An 18,275-nucleotide genomic window follows, 5' to 3' on the forward strand; every position below is an offset into this window, starting at 1 on the left:
TGGAAAATTACTGAAACCCAGACCAGCGAACAATGCCATCATACAGCAGGCATCTGCACCTGCAAGAGATACATCGCTATCTTTACTCAAGGCCATGGAGCTAGGCTTCAGCGTTTCTGGTGCATGAGAACATTACTGAAAAAGAGACTTGTTAGTTTCGGCCACAGCAAGCCGAGAAACGAAAACTGCTGTCTTAGGGAAATTCTCTATTCCTGCGGGAGGGGCAGATGAGCGAGTAAGGCTCGCGGTCACAGAGGAATACACAAAATGGTGGCACACAGGCTAAGCTAAGGAACTAATATGATCACACGTACATTTGAATAATAAAATGGCAAGCGGAATAATTCAACACAGGTGCATATACGAACTTCATTAGTTAGCCATATGATGCTAACTTACATATGAGAAGGGACAGTTGGGGCATCGAAAAGTGAATTCTGTCACTAGGCCACACTAATTCCCTTCTGAAATATTGTTTCTCTTTTCATATATGGCTGCTGTTAAAATGGTAGATTTGTTTTTGGTCATGCTCAAGCCAGGGCACCCAACTCTGAAAGACTGAAGGATTCAATTTCATGAGCAGGGTAGACTAAAATTATGCTTTGTTTATTTCCATTTACCTTTTGCTTCTCCCCCAGCTCTGTTTTCTGATGTTTTGGACCCCCACTGCGTCCGAGAGGATTTTGATTGACATCATTGGGGTGGATTTTGCGTTTGCTGAGCTCTGTGTTGTACCTTTGCGTGTATTCTCTTTCTTCCCAGTTCCAGGTAAGGGCATTATACCGAGTGTTTATTTAAATATCCTGTTATATTACAAGCCTGCTTTTGCTACTTAGTTTTAAGTCAACTACTTCCTTGAGCAATCATTCATTGTCATACACACATTTAAAACATATTCTGTTTGTTGTATTATAGATGCCTTTCCATAGGGTATGAAGTGTGAGAACAACTTTTGTCACTAATGAATATTTCAATTAAAATTATGATATGTTGTGGAACTGTAGATAATTCACTTTGTAAAGTGCCTCAACAGCAAATATTATTGAAAAAGAAGAAACATAAGATTTGGCAAAGGGCATCAGACTTATTTTGCACAGGGTTCTTCCCTTATGTTTTCCCCTATCCCCAACCACCTGCAAACAAATAGTGATAGAGCGGGAGAGGGGATTAAAGCCCTGCAGTTATTTAGATGATAGCACGGTTAGCAACAGTAGCCGGTCCAAGATCAGGGAAAAGAGAAAATGAGTGGGGGTGGAATTGACTTTGGAGGGAGTTATTGGAGATGAATGACTTTGCAATTGGTGGAATATAGAATACCAGTCACAAAGACTTGAGCCGTTCAGCGCACACCTTCTTATTATGTCTATGTGGCATCTGCCTCTAACCATTTGATAGAAAGTATACCCAATGCCTACAGATCTTAATTCAGAGGGCATGATCATGCTCTCCAGACCCCATGGGGAAAAGAGGTTCTAAAATAAAGCTGATGGGGCAAATTTACTAAGAACTCATGCGACACAGCACGGCAACTGAAGTTGCTGTGCTGCTTTGCATGAAAGCAACAGAGCTGGACAGGCCCACACCTTCTAAAATATGACGCTGGTGCACCTTAGTCGCAAGGGGTGCGGGGTGCGTGTGTGATGTCTAGCATAGTTTTTGTACCAAAGGCAATTCCTTTAAATAGTTTAAAACGTTTCCAAGTTTCTATGGGTGCTGTACAGTACAGCACATGTACACATTTTGAAAAGTCTGGAGGAAAGAAAACTTTCTTTCAACTTTACACCTGCCTCTGGGGTTAGAATTGTTTTTGTCACAAAGCCCTGTCCATTATTTTTATTTAATAGGCTTTATGTCAAAAACCATGGGTAGTTGCATGGAAACACCCATGTATCCAGCGTGAGACACCTCCTTGACACATTGTAGCACAAAGTAATGTTAAGTGATACTTTGTGTTTATTTTGGGCTACTTGTCAGAGCAAATCAAGATGTGCCCTGGTTAGTATATAGTTTGGCAAGACATCCCAACAGCTTGAGTCACCTTTTTTGACTTTGCGCCAGACAAACTCCTTGATAAATCTGGCCCAAAGTCTCAAGTGTGACAGCCACAGAGCACCAAACGTATCAAGGATGTACATTTCCAAGTCCAAAGTTTGTGAATGCCCACAAATTTACAAGTTAATTTATGTTTACCTAGTTTGTTGGACATTTCCGCCTACACCCCAGCCCTATGAGCATACTTGCAAATATCAAATAATACCATAGTAATGCAGTTTTATGTGGGTACATTTACAGTTTTCTAAATTGCACATGTAAGTTTAGAGCAGATGTCAATGTGGAGCCCCCTGTCTGTCACACTCCCTGCCCTTTCCTTTCGCAATGCTGGATCTGGTCGGTCAGTGAACTAATGCCTCCACTTGTGGAATCCGTGCTACACCTCATGGATACAGATACGAAACTCAGCAGTCCACTTAGCCTTTCTTCCTTCTAAGGTCAGCTGAATGAGTACTTTTGAACAAGACACCACACAAATTGCTCCTAGCGCACAACAGATATTTATATCTGCTGTGCACCCTCTTTGTGCTTGTGCAGCACCTTCTGCAATATGAATAGTGGCAGTGCAAAATCTGTGCAAACGGGGTTTCAAATTGACGAACCCCCTGATTTCAGAGGCTTAACACAGGCCCCTGCAGGCCCAGTGTGTTAGAGAGCTGCAGGGGGCCCCCTCAGTGCAGTACTCAGGCCTAAGAGTTCCGGGTTTAAATCCAGAGGCGGGCCCCTCCTTGTACCTTGCAGAGGGACCCCCTCAACTTTCGTTACCCCACTGCCTGATTTGAATGAAGAGTGACTGAATGGAAATGATAGTGCCTTGTGGTCGTGCTGTATCACAGACGCAAGGGGTCAGGAGGCTGACTGACTGCACAGTTGTGGTGCTCCTTGGAGAAGAGGCCAAATGTCCTAGGGCCTCTGACATCATCCCCACTCACTTTTCGTTCCTGCAGGGGGATCCCAACCCCACCTTTGAGATCTGTATTTTTTGTACATTGAAAAACAGACGGGTGGGGGATGGAGTATGGGCGATAGAGCCATTTGTTTTCTTGTAAATGGGGCACACTGCAGTGGTGAGCTTCAGTGAACCCAATAAAGGGTGTGCCATGGTCCAGACTGCGACAGTCATCTGATCTGTAAATCAGTGCCTTTTATTCGCTGCCAAGAAATGCCATGGGATGAACGTCAACGTTATAAATACACGGTATGTGAGGAAGCTATTCATTTTTGTCAATTCTCCGTGATACAACTGGCAATTTAGGTGTGCAAACCTGGAAAACACCTGCATATGATGCACTTGGAATTTGGCCTGGTGAACTCGGTCACCTCTTTCGTGGTTACACAAGGTTTCTCTTAATGTGATTACATAGAACAGATTAGGGTAGGGAAATCTAATTGATTTGCTGAAGGCGTTCAGTGCCTTCTCCTGAGTGCCTTTTAATAAAGTGTTATCCAGACACGGGGGCGTTTTTAATCTCGTTTCATGATGTGTGAATCCCGTTTTACAGCCCTTTCTAATCAAGCACCTTGTGTAAATGATTAAAGAAGTGAAGCTTCCGTAGCCAAAGGTTATGAGAAACCAGTTACATGTTCCCATTGTTATAAGTACTATTGCTTTCCTTAAAAAAATGGTTTTGATCAATTTTTACTACATAATTTGAATTATTATAAAAATTGAAGGTTAGTCTTGTTGTTTCATACCTGCGGAGGTTTACATTTAATTTAGATATAATAATGGCATGCAAACCCAAGCTGATTTTTGAGCGCTATTCAAAACCCTCAAAAAAGCTTTGGGGGAAAACAGTCTTGTATCAGTGTAAATACAGTCAGAAAAACATTTGTTCATCTGAAATTCCAAATATCTGTTATTGCACAGTCTTGGTTCACTGCAGAATTCAGTGCACCGGTTTTCTGTCAAACAACTGGTGTAATTCTACATACTATGGGCCTCATTTATGAGGCCGTGCGCCACTTTTACGCCGCTGGTGCGTCACTTTTTGTGACGCACCAGCAGCATAAAAAATGTTCCTTGTTGCACCAAATTTACAAAGTGACGCATCTAGGTAGATGCGTTACTTTGTAAACCCCAGCGCCACATTATACCTGCACCAGGTATAATGTATGCAGGGGGGCGTTCTGACGCAAGAAAAGGTCATAGAAGTGACGCAGTGAAATCTATAAGATTTCACTGCGTCACTTCTAGGACGCAAATGCGTGAATTTCTCAAGCCTGCCTTACAGCAGGCGTAAGACTGACGCAGGCCCTTTCACATGGGGCTTGCGCCATGTGAAAGAACACATTGCTGGAGTTGCGTCACTTTTGTGACACACTCCAGCAATGGGTCACTTTTGCGCCATGCAGATACGTCAGAAATACTGACGTATCTGTAACTAGGCGCAATGAAAAGTGATGCATCGCTGTTTTGACGCAGCGATGCGTCACTTTTCATAAATGAGGTCCCGTGCATGGTGAATCAGATTTACCACACACCGGTCTTCTACTTTTAACAAACCTGGTGTTGCCCTACGTCCCTGGTAGACATAGGGTTCCAGGTTGCAAATGATTCCTCTGGGGCATCCGATCCTTCTTGAGATATAGATCCCCATCTCTGGAGTTGCCTGCCATTGGATCTCAACCACCTCTCGAACTTTGGACTGTTCAAGAAAATATTAGAAACTCTCCTCAACCCAGATGTTATTAGAATAGCTTATCCAAAGCTGCCAATGGAGGAACGTGTGCTTTATATAGATTTAAATGTGTATTGAATAAACCACAATTTGAATACAAACGGAAAGCTATTACACTGTTCTGTAGTTAAATGAAAAATGCAAGAACATCATATCATAAATTCTCTAGACTTCATTCACAAAAGTATTTACAGTCCTAAATTTAAAAATCGTGCACAGATATCTTTATTTCGGAGCCTAACCTTACATCGGCAATTTCGAAAAGTGTAAATTTACCCTGTGGGTTTGAGGCACATAATATTACATTCATATGGTATACTTTTAGGTAGGTGCAAATATGCTGATAAGGCTTGGTTGTGGGTGGAAATGCCTAACTAGGTGAACGGGAAACATCCTTAACAACGAAGTCTAAATTACGACTTACCTGGACAACGAAGTCCGAACAACGACAAATGTTAACAAAGACTTTCCTAAACCACAACTTACCTGAACAACGAACTTCTATCAACTTGCAAATGTGCTGCCATTTGCAAACTTTGGACAGGGCAGTTCCCATCTTTGGTACGGTTGGAGATCTGTTGCTGTCAAATGTGGGAATGGACAGAGAACACTCCTGAAATTGGTTGGGGTGTATTGGAAGATGTTTTAACATACAGACAAATATTTTCTCTGTGGATGAAAACATTGGTATTGAATGGAAATACACTGATGCATCATGTTTAGGTACACAGATGTGTGCACTTACTACATTCACACATGCCTAAATGGCTAAACACAGGAGTAAGATCAATTTCACAATGAGCGCCAGAAACACTACTAGATAACTGGACTGCCAAAGATTAAAGGGAAGATTCGCGATATCCTTTGTGACTTTCATGATAGTCTAAATTTACCTCATATGTATAAGCGCACAGGATAGAATTTCCTGTTATCCTTGGTAAATCAGATTTATAGCGATTAACTTCAGATGTTGACAATAGTTCTATATAGTGCAACCTGGAGAATATATTGAATCTTTGCAGTGAAATATATGTTTTGTAGTGCATGGTCTACATCCAGTTGATATAATAGTTCTTATAAATTAGTTGACAAAGACCTGTTTCCAGAATGTAACTTTTATTTTGAGGGTCAAAAGTGAAGGTGTCAGAATAGTGTCCTTCATGATCTCGACAATATTTTATCACTCTTAGAGTATTCAGCTCCAATTGAGATGGCAATGATCTATAACCTTCTGATAAAGGTTGTCAAATCTGCCCATGCAAGGTTACCACTACACGTAACGGAGATTACAAGGGAGGCATTAACATTAAAGGACCCCATAGCAATGATGCATTACCAGAGGAATTCTGAAATAACACAGATAGCAGCCTAATTTTCAGGTGAAAACCAATGGTTTATGGGATTGAAGTTGTGATTCCCGTGGTTCCATTAACTCATCAGGATCACCATGGACTTCATTTGGAGACCCCGAAGGTTATGTGCCATTGCTATGAACAAATCGTGCATAGCTTCTTTACATCACCATGTTATTGTAGGACTTGCCCAGTGGGACACACTGTGGTAGCAATTCACTTGAACCAAAGAAAGTACTCAGAACCCAGAATAAGCGTACAATTTGCCCTATAATATCAATTCATTACTGTTCACAACATAAGTCCAAATCTCCTAAACTTCTAGTAGTGGTTGGTTACCACTCCAGAGTATGTTCATTCTATCACCCTCTTTTGACATTTACTTTATTTGATATTACTACTAATCCTTGTGATGGCTTTACTCATCTCAATAGCAATGTTTTTAAAAGCATAGTTCGACCTCAAATGGAGATCTATTTGTTGCCAATCTGCTCTGATAACTCCTTGTTCTTCCTTTTTTGCCATACAGTTACAGTTCGTGCACACTTGACCGGCTGGTTAATGACACTGAAGAAGACGTTTGTGCTGGCGCCAAGCTCTGTGCTGCGAATTATCGTCCTCATCACCAGCCTCATTGTGTTGCCTTATATGGGGTAAATTTAAAATTAAATTACTCATTACTGATAAATCAGAGAGGAAGCCACCACCAGGGATAGTGAGTGAGCTAGGACATGAACTCTCTATGTGGAACAAGCCCAGAATGAGAGAATGATTAGTATATTGCTGCAATTGGAAGTTAATGTTTAGGGTGATGCGACCACCTAGTTGGCTTTAGAATCAGTGGAAGTTTAGAAGTTCTTCACTCAGAGTTAAAAAAAAATTATATATCACGTTGGTAAACCAAAGGTGAACTATTAGGTGCAAAATTGAAATTGTAATTGTTTTCAGACCAGCTGAGCTACAGTCGTTTGAGGAGGCCCAAAACATCAAAATATCTTATCAGGTATTGCAGTTAATAAATTTGTTGTATTACAGTGACAATTATGCACTGCAGGAGCTACTGGGCCAAAAGATTGGATATTATGAAATTGTGGAAGATGAGCTTTATGACATATAACTACGTAGTCCATAATCCAAAGCAACATTAGTAACAAAGGACTATTTAAAGCAGGGGTCCCCAAACCGGTCCTGGAGGGCCGGATCCATGCCAGGTTTTTAAAATAACTACATGTATCTCAATGGGGATATCCAAAAAATCTGGCATGGATCCGGCCCTCCAGGACCGGTTTGGAGACCCCTGATTTAAAGCCACAAACCGCACCTGCAAGTGATTTGGTGCCCTGATGGTTATGAGCAGTGTTCCCTCGAACGTGTGCGCTCACCTCTTTCACCCTGAGCGCGCATTGTCCTATGTGAAGTACGCACAATGCAGATCCCTTGAGCAGCTTGCAGCAGGGGGCTGACACACTCAGCTCGATCTGGGCTGTCAACAAACATAACATTCACCCTGCGACATCCCGGTGTGGCACATTCAAATTCACTAGTACCGACGTGACTGTCAATAAACCAGCCTAATATGATGGCCTAACGTCATCGTGCCGCCATTCTGGCAAATCCAATGAGATCACGTCTTCATTTCAATCATCCCCGCAAGGAACGCCCACTCAACTGTCCATCTCCTAAGCGTAGCACATCCACCATTGCGACTTTTCAGAACGGAGACTCTGCCCCCTCTGCCGCCCCCGCAGATATGTCTGAATCTGGGCTGACCATACAATATAACTCACCAGTGGGAGGGCTCTATCCGGACCATCTGGGGTTCACCAGAAGATAACAGTTTGATATCTTGATAGAAGGCGCCAGGGCACTCCAGACAGGTTTGTTCATGGGGTGTGCAAATGCGCGCACATTCAGCCTTTCAGTGTCCCCTCAAATAAAGATGTCCGCGTGCCCTTGCGCCAAGTAGGCCGTAAGAAGAAACAGGGTCGCCGGGCCCATTACAGTGTAAAGCAGTGTACTCGTGCGGCAGAGAATCACACAACAGCAAGTAAGCACAGCTACTGACTGGGATCATGTCATGTGGACTCCCTAACCAGTACTGGCTTTTTAAGTAACCTAACAGTGTTTTGAAAGCGCATTCCACAGACTAAACCCACACATGCAACCTTAATAGCGAAACTGCAACTCCCTGACTGTACTTTTCAAATAACTTCTTCTCTCGGCTTTCCTCTTTCTGCCACTCTTATGCTCCCCGGCCAGAACTTAATTCATTAAACCGTTCTTTATTGCTCTCTTTCGTACTGGCTTTTTTTCGTTCTTTTTGACTGCTTGTCTTCTTTTTTTTGTTCATTCTATCCCTCCATTTCTCATTTCGTCCAGATCCCCTCCTACTCTGCACGTCTTTTTTGCAGTACATTTCAGAACGTGCCATGGTAGCCTCTTGGGAAGGGGTCGGAGATAATTTCAACACCTATTGTATAGGCAACACTGGGCTGTGATTGGAGATTTTGTCTTAAAACTACTGAACCTTGAGCTATCGGCGTAAGACCTTTTAAGCAAACATCTGATGGAAAATGTCAAAAACACATGGAGTCCAGTGGCTCAGACTGGTTTGTGTGTCAGGAACGGCAGTCAGAGGGGGCGAAGACTGTCAGGAAGGGCTTTCACTGTCAATTATGGGGACGGCCAGAAGTGGAGATATTTTACGGGGTTTCATGAATTATAAGAGCAGGTGAGAGGCAAGGAAACAATATATAGATGCTTACTCTGGTAGGAGCCAGAGTGCAGGAGAACCCTATAGCTAGGAGGTTCACTTAGCAAATGTAAAAGAATCTGAGCTGTCCCAGTGACTTATGTTATTTGAGATTTTATTATGTTTATACATGACTTGAGAGGGAACAGCAAGAATCTGTAAATAATGTAACAGATTCTCTCTCCTCTGACATGTCGATACTCCAAATGCAGACATCTGCCAGTGGAGACTCCTGCTCTGCTATCATAGTGCTGATATCCCACAGCCAGGGCCACACTTGTAGTGCCAGTCAGATGTATACTCAAACCCAGGCGCGCAACACCCATTGGACTCACTGGGCTTCAGCCCCCCCGTCATGCGTGGTAGCCCGGGATGAGACAGATCCCGGGCACAGACAGAGCCACACCCGAACGTTTCACAGGTCTTTAAAAGACCATTTGAATGTTAATCAGGCCTTGCTGTTGTTCCACCCCTTGTTGGAGGCCCTGCAGCTCTACTCTGCCTACTGATTAAAGGTTCAGCCCCCCCCCGAAATTTTTTCTTGGCCCCCCCCGAAATTTGGCTCTAGTTGCGCCTCTGCTCAAACCCATATAAAAGAACACAGGAGCACAAACAAAGACAACACCTTGTTGTTGAAGAAACATTGGCATAATTGTAATTTAACTTAGGCACATGGAAAGTGTTGTCTTACCAGCGATCCAAGGGTAGCTGGTGATGGTAGGAATTAAGCTGCTTGCACGCCTGATTATCCTTCATCATGTGCTTAGACCTTCTGAGTCAGCTTTGCTGCAGTGGTAAAAAGAGGTAGAATCATGTAGGATGTGAGTAGGTTGTGCAAGTTCTTAGAGTTCTTGTTGCTAAATGAGTGTAATTTCTGATATTTATATATTTCTAGTGTCTTCATTGCTTGATTTTTGCTCACGAGAAAGTGTCACTCATAGTAGGTGAATGTCACTCATAATTACAACGAAATTGTGAAAATGTCACACATAAACAATCTGAAACCTTGGCAGCTATGGAGAGCGTTCGCGTGGCCGGGGTGGCAGGGCAGGGAAGTTTCATTTTATTGGCAGCCTGTGCTCGCATTCAGCAAGAGAAGCTCCTGTACTTGCTGCATTTGTTTTCATAACGGAGCACGGCTGGGGGCTAATTGTGGGCCATTGTGAAAATATTTCCGTTAATTGCAGCCCATGATGGTGCTGCGATTAACTGGAATACTTCCACAAAGGCACACAATCAGCCCGCAGCCGTGTTCCATTAACCAAAAAACATGCATCAAGTTCAAAAGCACGACGTGTAAAGCACACGTTGTGCTTTTGGACTTGCTGCATTTCTTCCTTAATAGAGTGTGGCTGAGGGGTGATTGTGGGCATTTGTGAAAGTATTCCTGATAACCCCTTCGCTGCGGCGGCAATTCCGCCGCAGCGCTAGGGGGGGGGGGGGCGAGCCGCGGTTGAGCTGTGCTCATGACGGAGCGGCTCCATCATGAGCATGGAAAAGGTTAATCGCAGCACCATCATAGGCTGAAATTTACAGAAATATTTTCATGAAGGCCAACAGTCAGCCTGGAGCCGCGTTCCATTAACAAAAAAAACATTCATCAAGTTCAAAAGCACGATGTGTAAAACACACGTCGTGCTTTTGGACTTGCTGCATTTCTTTTGGATATTGGAAAAGGGATTGCTACAAATGTGGAACTAAGTGCTGTACCCAAGTGCTCATGATGGCCGAGTCAAAGTCGCTCTGAATGGTACTGTAAGACCTGCCCCTCTTGGGGGCAGGGCCGGACTGGGAACCAAAACCGGCCCTGGCAAAGTGCTCGGCCGGCCCCCCTCCCCTCCCCGGGGGAAGAGGGGGCGGCCGCGCTCCTTGCCAGGGCCGGTTTTCGGATGATTTTGTTACAGGGCCGATTTTGCAGCTATGCTGCAAAAACGACCCTGTAACAAAAACGGCCCCCAGGGGCCCCAAACCAACCCCCACCCGCGCGGCGCACCGGGGGATTGCCCGGTGCCCGCAACAGCCAGTCCAGGCCTGCTTGGGGGACTCTTTGCTCCAAGAACTCAGGCTGAAATCACCTATTTGCAGAAAATAAGCAGTTGAGGACGAGGTGCTGTAGAGGGACTAATACACCACTCCCCCTGGAGAGACCCTGAACTCCCAAACAGTTCTCCAACACCCATCTACTGTAACTAACTTACCCAGATACTCAGTGATGGTTTGTGGTTGCTTGCTCTATTTTTGTACTCCAAGACCACTACAGGCTTCTGCAAGAGGCAGAGAGGTTCCTCCTTTTATTAGCATTTATGCCAAGCCTTACCCCGGAAAGGGGGCTATCATATATCACCGCCATTGTTTTCATGTTGGTGAAAAAGGCTTTTGCCTCCATTTAGGACTTTAGCAAGCTGTCAGTTCCTCTTCATTGAGAAGTTTAAAATGCTCACAGCTGTTTCTTTATTAGCGCTTACCAGTCTTGAAGTTACAGTTTAGTCTGGGAGACCGAGGACGCCAACAATACGGGGCCAGAGTCAGTCTGGCAGCATTATGAGTGTAGCGATTTCTGGCTCCTCAGCTGCTCCCAGCCTCCCGCATTGTGGGCCTTGCTCACTGCCCGCAGTCGCCATTTCCCTTCTCCTCACCCCAGCTCTTTTGCTCTCCTCGAAGGCCTAGGTGGTGTGTAGTGCGCACACTCAGGGTAGGAAAGAAATGGAAAGTGGTTCACGTTGACAATGTGCCAACGTGAACCTAACCAATCCTGGAGCTGCTCTCAGCATGAGAGAAGCCCCAGGATTGGTTTGACCAGGCTAACCTGGCACTCCTTTTGAGCCTAGGTCCCTGTGCCTGCAATACCCAGCAGGTTAACACCAGATCTGCGTTGTACAGTGTGAAGTGCGCATGTCTAGCTGGCAGTCCCAAGATGGCTGGCCAGTTCGACAGGCACACTAGGCAGCCAGCTTCAAAAATCACCCCAATCCTGCTGCTGCCATCAGCCCGCCCTGAGACTCCGACAGCCGCCACTAGAACAGCGCGCACGTGCTTGACTGCCTGTGATAATTATAAAGTAGTAACAATGGTATGGTCTAGAGGGTGGGGGAGAGTCACCGCAGGTAGGGTGACTCTCATCCGCCCTTTAAAAGGAACCACCCCGATGGTCATATTAGATACAGTGCCCTGGGGGCCCAACTGGCGCATCTGCCCATTTTCTTCACACAGCGCCATATAATTTTAGGCCAAGCGCCTGTTTGTTTTTAGTTTGAGCCTGGGCAGCACATCTGCAGCTCTGTGAGGCATGCTGTATTGAGGTATGGCATAGAAGCTCTTCCCATTTCTCACCCTTCTTTTTAATTGGCTCTTGTTACTGTCGAAATTGTTGCTTTTCATTTGTGAATCGGCTTAGAAGTCCCTCCTTGGTACCGCCTTGTCTGCATTTGTATCCTTCCATAACGACTGGACTTTTTTTTTTGTAAAATTTTTATTTATTCAAGGTTTTAAGCAGAAGAAAAGGAGAAAAAGGAAGGTGAGAAAAGGAAGAGAAGAAAATAAAGGAACAGGCGACATCCCGCCATAAATCCCCACACAGGGGGTGCTGGAGAACAGTGCTGTAGAAAAAAAACCAAAATTACATAAAAGTAGACGGCCATTAGCGTTGGCAGACGCAGTGCAAATGTCATTGTTCGCCAATCTCCATCGATCGGGGGGAGCACCAACGTCTCAGCAAATAGTCCAAAGTTCTCAAAAGTAGGTGGTGCCCCAACCAGAATCACAGTCATATAGGAAGGCCGTACAATCCATCTTCACATGCAAATTTTGTCGCAACCAAAAGTAGAGCAACAACCCCAGCCCAACAACCCACCCACACCCACTTCCCCCCCACCCCCCACCCTGTCCCCGGTGGTGGCGATCATCATGCACTCAAAACAACATCATACAAGCAGGTGGTTTAATTTGGAAGAGATGTAATGCACGAAGAGCTGAGGGGCAAACCGCAGATGGCAAACCTCGAGACAGAAACCTAACCAGGGGGCCCAAGTTAAACATGAAGTTTTTAAAATTCCCCAAGAAGATATCTGACAGTCTATCCATACTTAGTAGTCACCATAACCGTGCGTGCCATAAAGAAATAGCCGGAGCTGTCGGGCTTTTCCAAGCGGCTGCCAAAGTCAATTTGGCCGCTCCCAGGCACAGCCATATAATGCGTTTATCGGCCCTAGTTTGGTGTTCCAACAGCGGGTCTCAAAGCCCCAACAGGACATACTCCATGGAATCCGGAATTGGATAGCCCATAACTTCCTTGATGTGGGATAGGATCTCGGACCAGAATGGTCGGATGGCAGGACAGTCCCACCAGATGTGGCGGAAGTCACCCAGCATACCACAGCCCCGCCAGCATTTATCGGAGGTCGTCGGAAATATCCGATGTAACTTAGATGGATATAGATACCAGTCAAATAGAAGCTTCAGATGCGCCTCTCTAAGATCTGTTGAATGATTATGTGCCGCTACATCTCGCCAAAGGCTCCTCCACTCATTGTCAGAAATGTCCCTACCCAATGTGGTCTCCCAGTGATCCATGTATCGAGGTCGGGGGGACACCGTGGTATCTAGTAAATGTAAATGTAAATGTAAATGTGGGTGTACTTGTAAAGCGTACTGCGACTCCATGGAGTATCCTGGCGCTGAAGACCGCTGGGGAACCCGTCCTGGTTTTCCCTGTGAGATGGTCCCTTTCTGGGTATCTCCAAGGTGAAACCAGGCATCCCTGGCGTCTGTGGGGGGCCGTTGTAGAGATGAGGCAAGCTAATGCCCAGAGTTGCCGAGTGTGTTCCCTGGTTAGAGTAGGCACCGAGGCGAGAATTATCGAGTCCGTTTTGACCCTGGTCCACGACCCTGCCGCGTCGGGAATTGAACCCTGGCTGATCTCTGCTTATGGGTCTGCCACCTCTAACCAGTGAGCCACACCTCTCCAGTTGCATCCCATAAATGAAGGAAATCGTTCCCTTCATGGTGGACGTGCGGAGAATAAAGGCCTCAAACTTCGTCAATGGTCTAATAGCGGCATCCACCACTCCAGGTGACGTTGCCCAGTGTAGGAGTTGGAGGTGCCGAAAGCGCTCAGTGGGCAAAACCCCATAATCCCGCACACAGTTATGGAAGGTAAGAGGCGCCGTACCATGAAACAGGTGAGTGAGGGCTCTGCAACCACCCTCTCTCCAGACACCAAAGGGTCCATCCGTCAGGGCCGGAGGAAAGGCCGGGTTGAAATGGATGGGAGTGAATGGGGACGGGAAGGTGGTCCACCGATCGTCGCCACTGACCGTGTCCCAGACCTTCAACACCGTGCTGGTGGGGGTGCTAATGTACGCGTTTTTGGGTCGGTCCACCTTAGGTTTCCAGGCCAGGTCCCAGATGGATCTTCCGGCCACACTCCGATCCATATGGAGCCAGTGCTTCTCTGAGAGCTGTTGGGCCCATTCCACCAGCACTCTTAATTGGGCAGCTTTATAATACAAGTGCATGTCTGGGAACCCCACCCCCCCTTCCATTCGTGGCCGTCGAAGCACTGCATAGGAAAGTCGCGCCCGGCCGCCTTGCCATACAAATTTCAACATCCGGGTCTTTAGTCGACGGAAATAGTCCAATTCCACCGGAATGGGCAATGCTTGGAAGAGATACAACAGTTTTGGTAGGAGGACCATTTTAGGAACATGAATCCTACCCAACCACGAGATGTACTTCGGCTTCCATCTCTCCAGCTCCGTGCGTATCGCCGCCAGCATCGGGGGAAAGTTGGCCTGGAACAGTGCGCCTAGGGTAGAGGTCAGTCTCACACCCAGATATAATAGGGACGAGGTCGACCATGACGATGGTGTAAGCGCTTGAGTCCGGTGCACCTCTTCGGGAGGTAGAGTTAGGTTCAGAATATATGATTTGTCAAAATTGACTCTGAATCCTGCCACCTTCTCAAAGTCCGAGAGCACCGTATGGACATGGGGTAACGATAGTGCCGGATCCCTGACTGAAAGTAATACGTCGTCCGCAAAGAGCAAAATCTTATGTTGTTCACCTGAGAAGGGGAGGCCCAAGATTTGTTCTTTCTCCCGAATCGCTAGAGCCAACGGTTCAATGCTTAAGGCAAAGAGGAGTGGAGAGAGCGGGCACCCCTGACGAGTCCCTCGGGAATGGTGGAAACTCCATGATCTATGGCCATTAATCAGCACCCGAGAGGTGGGGCTGTTATAGTTAGCCTCAAGCATTCTTATGAAGTGGGGCGAAAAGCCGAAGGCCTCCAGTGTGCGATGTAAAAAGCCCCAATCGACGCGATCAAAGGCTTTCTCAGCGTCGAGCCCTACTAATACCGCCGGTATGCGAAATCTATTAGCCTTCTCGATTAGATGGATCACATGCCTCAAGTTGTCATGAGTTTGCCGACCTTTTATAAATCCGGACTGGTCCGGGTGGACAAGGGCCGGCATCAGATCCTGTAACCTACCAGCAAGAATAGAAGAATACAACTTAGCATCCAGGTTAAGGAGCGCTATCGGGCGATAAGACGTGCATTTTGTAAGATCCTTCCCCGGTTTGGAGAGGACGGTAATCAAAGCCTCGGCCATAGTTCCAGAGGTTCTCCCCTCAGATGCCATTGCATTAAAGAGGGAAACCAGGTAATCGCAGAGGTCCGACGCAAACGTCTTGTAGAACAAGGCCGTGTAACCGTCAGGGCCCGGGGCCTTGTGGAGTTTCAGAGCCTTGATGGTGTCCAATACCTCCTCCCTAGTGATGGGGGAAGACAGTAAGTCATTCCATTCCCTGGAAACCTGTGGTATAGGGAGACTATTCAAGAACGCAGATTGGGCATCTGGGTCAAGGGCGTCGCCTGAATAGAGATCTGCATAAAAGCGGCCAAAAAGTGCTGCTTTGTCCGCATCCCTGTGCCGAACAGAGCCCATATGATCCTGTATGCCCCCAACATAATCCTTCTCGCGTTTATCACGAAGCTGCCGGGCCAGGTGACGCCCCACCTTGTTCCCCTGAGAGTAGGAGACGCGTCGAAGGCGCAGGAGGGTAAACTCAGCCCGATTGTTGTAGTGGGCTTTAAATTTTCCTCTCACCGCCGTCAATGGTCGGAGGGTCACCCTAGAGGGGTTTGACTTGTGCGCCTGTTTCAAAGCAGCGAGTTCCGTCTCCAGGGCCTCCCTCTCTGCACTCCGAAGCTTGTTAAGATTCGCATTGAGGGCGAGGCATGTACCCCGTATGGAGGCCTTGCATGCATCCCATGTGGTATACACTGATGTATCGGAGGGCGGGTTAAGAGCAAAAAATTCTCCCATAGCCCTTCGCAGCTCCTTACAAGACACCTCATCCCGTACCAATGCTGCTGGGAAGTACCACTTCCGCCAACCGCCCCCCCCCCCACGGACCAATGCAGTCCAAGAACCACCAGGCTATGGTCAGATATTGAGAGTGGGAAAACCCTAGCTATTTGGACATCTCCCCTAAGGGCCTGGCTAACAAAAATATGGTCTATACGAGAGTACGAGCGATGGACATGTGAGAAAAATGTATAATCCTTGGTCTGAGGGTGGAAGAAGCGCCAGCTGTCCACCAACCCCAATTCGCCTATTTGCCGCTGCGATTCTTCTGAAAAGTCCCCAGAATCTGCCCTGCGTGCCCCCGAACTATCCAGATCCCTGTCCCACACCATATTGAAGTCCCCCAATAGGAACAAGTGCCCTTCCACAAAGTCCCCATCTTGTCCATCAGGCCTTGTAAAAAACCATTTTGTCCAGCATTAGGAGCATAAACCACCACAAGCGTACATTGTCGGCCATATAATGACCCCTTCATCATTATCCAACGACCCTCCTTATCACTACTCACCCCCAGAGGCTGAAAGTGGAGAGACGCCCGGAACAGGAGGGCCACCCCTCTATGCTTGGTGGCTGCTGACGCCCTATAAATAAGGGGGAAGTGTCTATGTCGGAGCCTTAGTTCATCTTTCCTAGCTAAGTGGGTTTCCTGGAGGGCAACCACATCAAGATGGTGATCCGACAGGTACTTCCAGAGTTTCTGGCGCTTTTGCGGGGAATTGAGACCCTTCACATTCCAGGTTCCTAAACTAACAGGCATAATGATGGTGGGGAACTCCGCTCTGTGTGCTTGGTAGAATGATCAGAGCCCAGTCCCGGTCACACCCCTGGGCCCGACCCACCTCCCACCAGCCTCCTCCACTCCTCAGATCTCCCCTCCTCCCCAGCAATTCCACATCATCGGACCTCCCAAAGCCAGGCAGATAAAACGACCCGAAGAGCATCTTACATTGAGAACAATCAGCTAAAGACACCAATAACAATGTCCCAAGCGCCCCCTGCCCATGAGGAACAGTACACACCCCGTCCCAGAGTTCCAGACAACCCCCCTCCATGCAAACATCAGAAAATGTATACTCCTTATTAAGGCTCAAGATAGTGATCGCAATGAAGAACACCACCAGCGCAAATATTACCTCACACACACACTTTCCGGTCACCACCACTCTTCCCTCCCCCTTCGCCCCAAACCCCTACACCCCCCTTGTGCCCCCCACCCCTGGAAACCCCCACCTACCCCCCCCCAGCAACCAAAAACCCAACAAGGCATAACTCAAAACACTGAACCTGAACAGAGTACTCAGCAGTTCCAATGGACCATAGTTCACAAGGCCCTCATCGGACTGGAATCGGGGTGGGGGCACCAACTCCGGGACCCCCAGGGCCACGGTCCGGGGTGTCTTCTCCAAAAGTACAATAGTACCCCGGGACCTCAGGGCCAGAGTCCCTCCGGCGCTCAACCTTCATAAAATCTGGGATCACGCTGCTCCAGAGCTTTGTTGAGAATCTGTTACTGTGGCCGAGGCCACCGATGCCACCGCATCCCCTCTTTCCTGCAAGCTAGCAGCGCGATCCGGTCGCCGCCGGTTCGGGGACGAACCAATTCTATGCCAGGAGGAAGACCGGTGTCGTCTCCTCGATGGCGAGGAACGTGTTGCTTGGGAGGGAGGAACGTCCTCCAGACCCAGAAGATCCTTTGCCACCTGCAGGGAGCGAATTTGCGCCAGCCTATTTTGCCACCGGAATATGATACGGAAGGGGTGCCCCCAGGAGTACGAAATGTTGCGTTCCCGCAGGAAGGAGGTTACGGGGCGGAATTCCCTCCGCTTCTGAAGTGTCGACGCTGCCAGATCCTGGTAGAGCTGTGGGCGGTGGTCCCTGAATTGCAAGGAAGTGATGGCTCTAGCCTTTCGCAAGATGCGCTCCTTCACCTGAAAGTCATGCACACAAACGAGGATGTCCGGAGGGGGACCCCCTCCCCTTCTAGGCAGGCCGACTCTGTGTACCCTATCCATTTTAATTTCTTGCACCTCTTCCTTGTCTAAAATCTGTAAGAACAGTGCTTGGACATAGC

At 47.1% G+C, this 18,275-nt stretch overlaps 1 protein-coding gene across 1 annotated transcript in view; it reads left to right on the forward strand.

The window, feature by feature from the left end:
- The window catches only part of ANKH (ANKH inorganic pyrophosphate transport regulator), a 508,089-nt gene that overhangs the window by 453,182 nt on the left and 36,632 nt on the right, over positions 1 to 18,275 (forward strand). Inside the window, exons 9-10 of the mRNA XM_086965246.1 lie at positions 639 to 768; positions 6,615 to 6,738. Of these exons, the coding sequence (XP_086821372.1) occupies positions 639 to 768; positions 6,615 to 6,738 (254 nt within the window). The remainder of the gene's footprint in view (positions 1 to 638; positions 769 to 6,614; positions 6,739 to 18,275) is intronic.

The sequence above is a fragment of the Lissotriton vulgaris genome, chromosome 4_1 (assembly GCF_964263255.1).
Source record: "Lissotriton vulgaris chromosome 4_1, aLisVul1.2, whole genome shotgun sequence".
NCBI classification, from domain to species: domain Eukaryota; kingdom Metazoa; phylum Chordata; class Amphibia; order Caudata; family Salamandridae; genus Lissotriton; species Lissotriton vulgaris.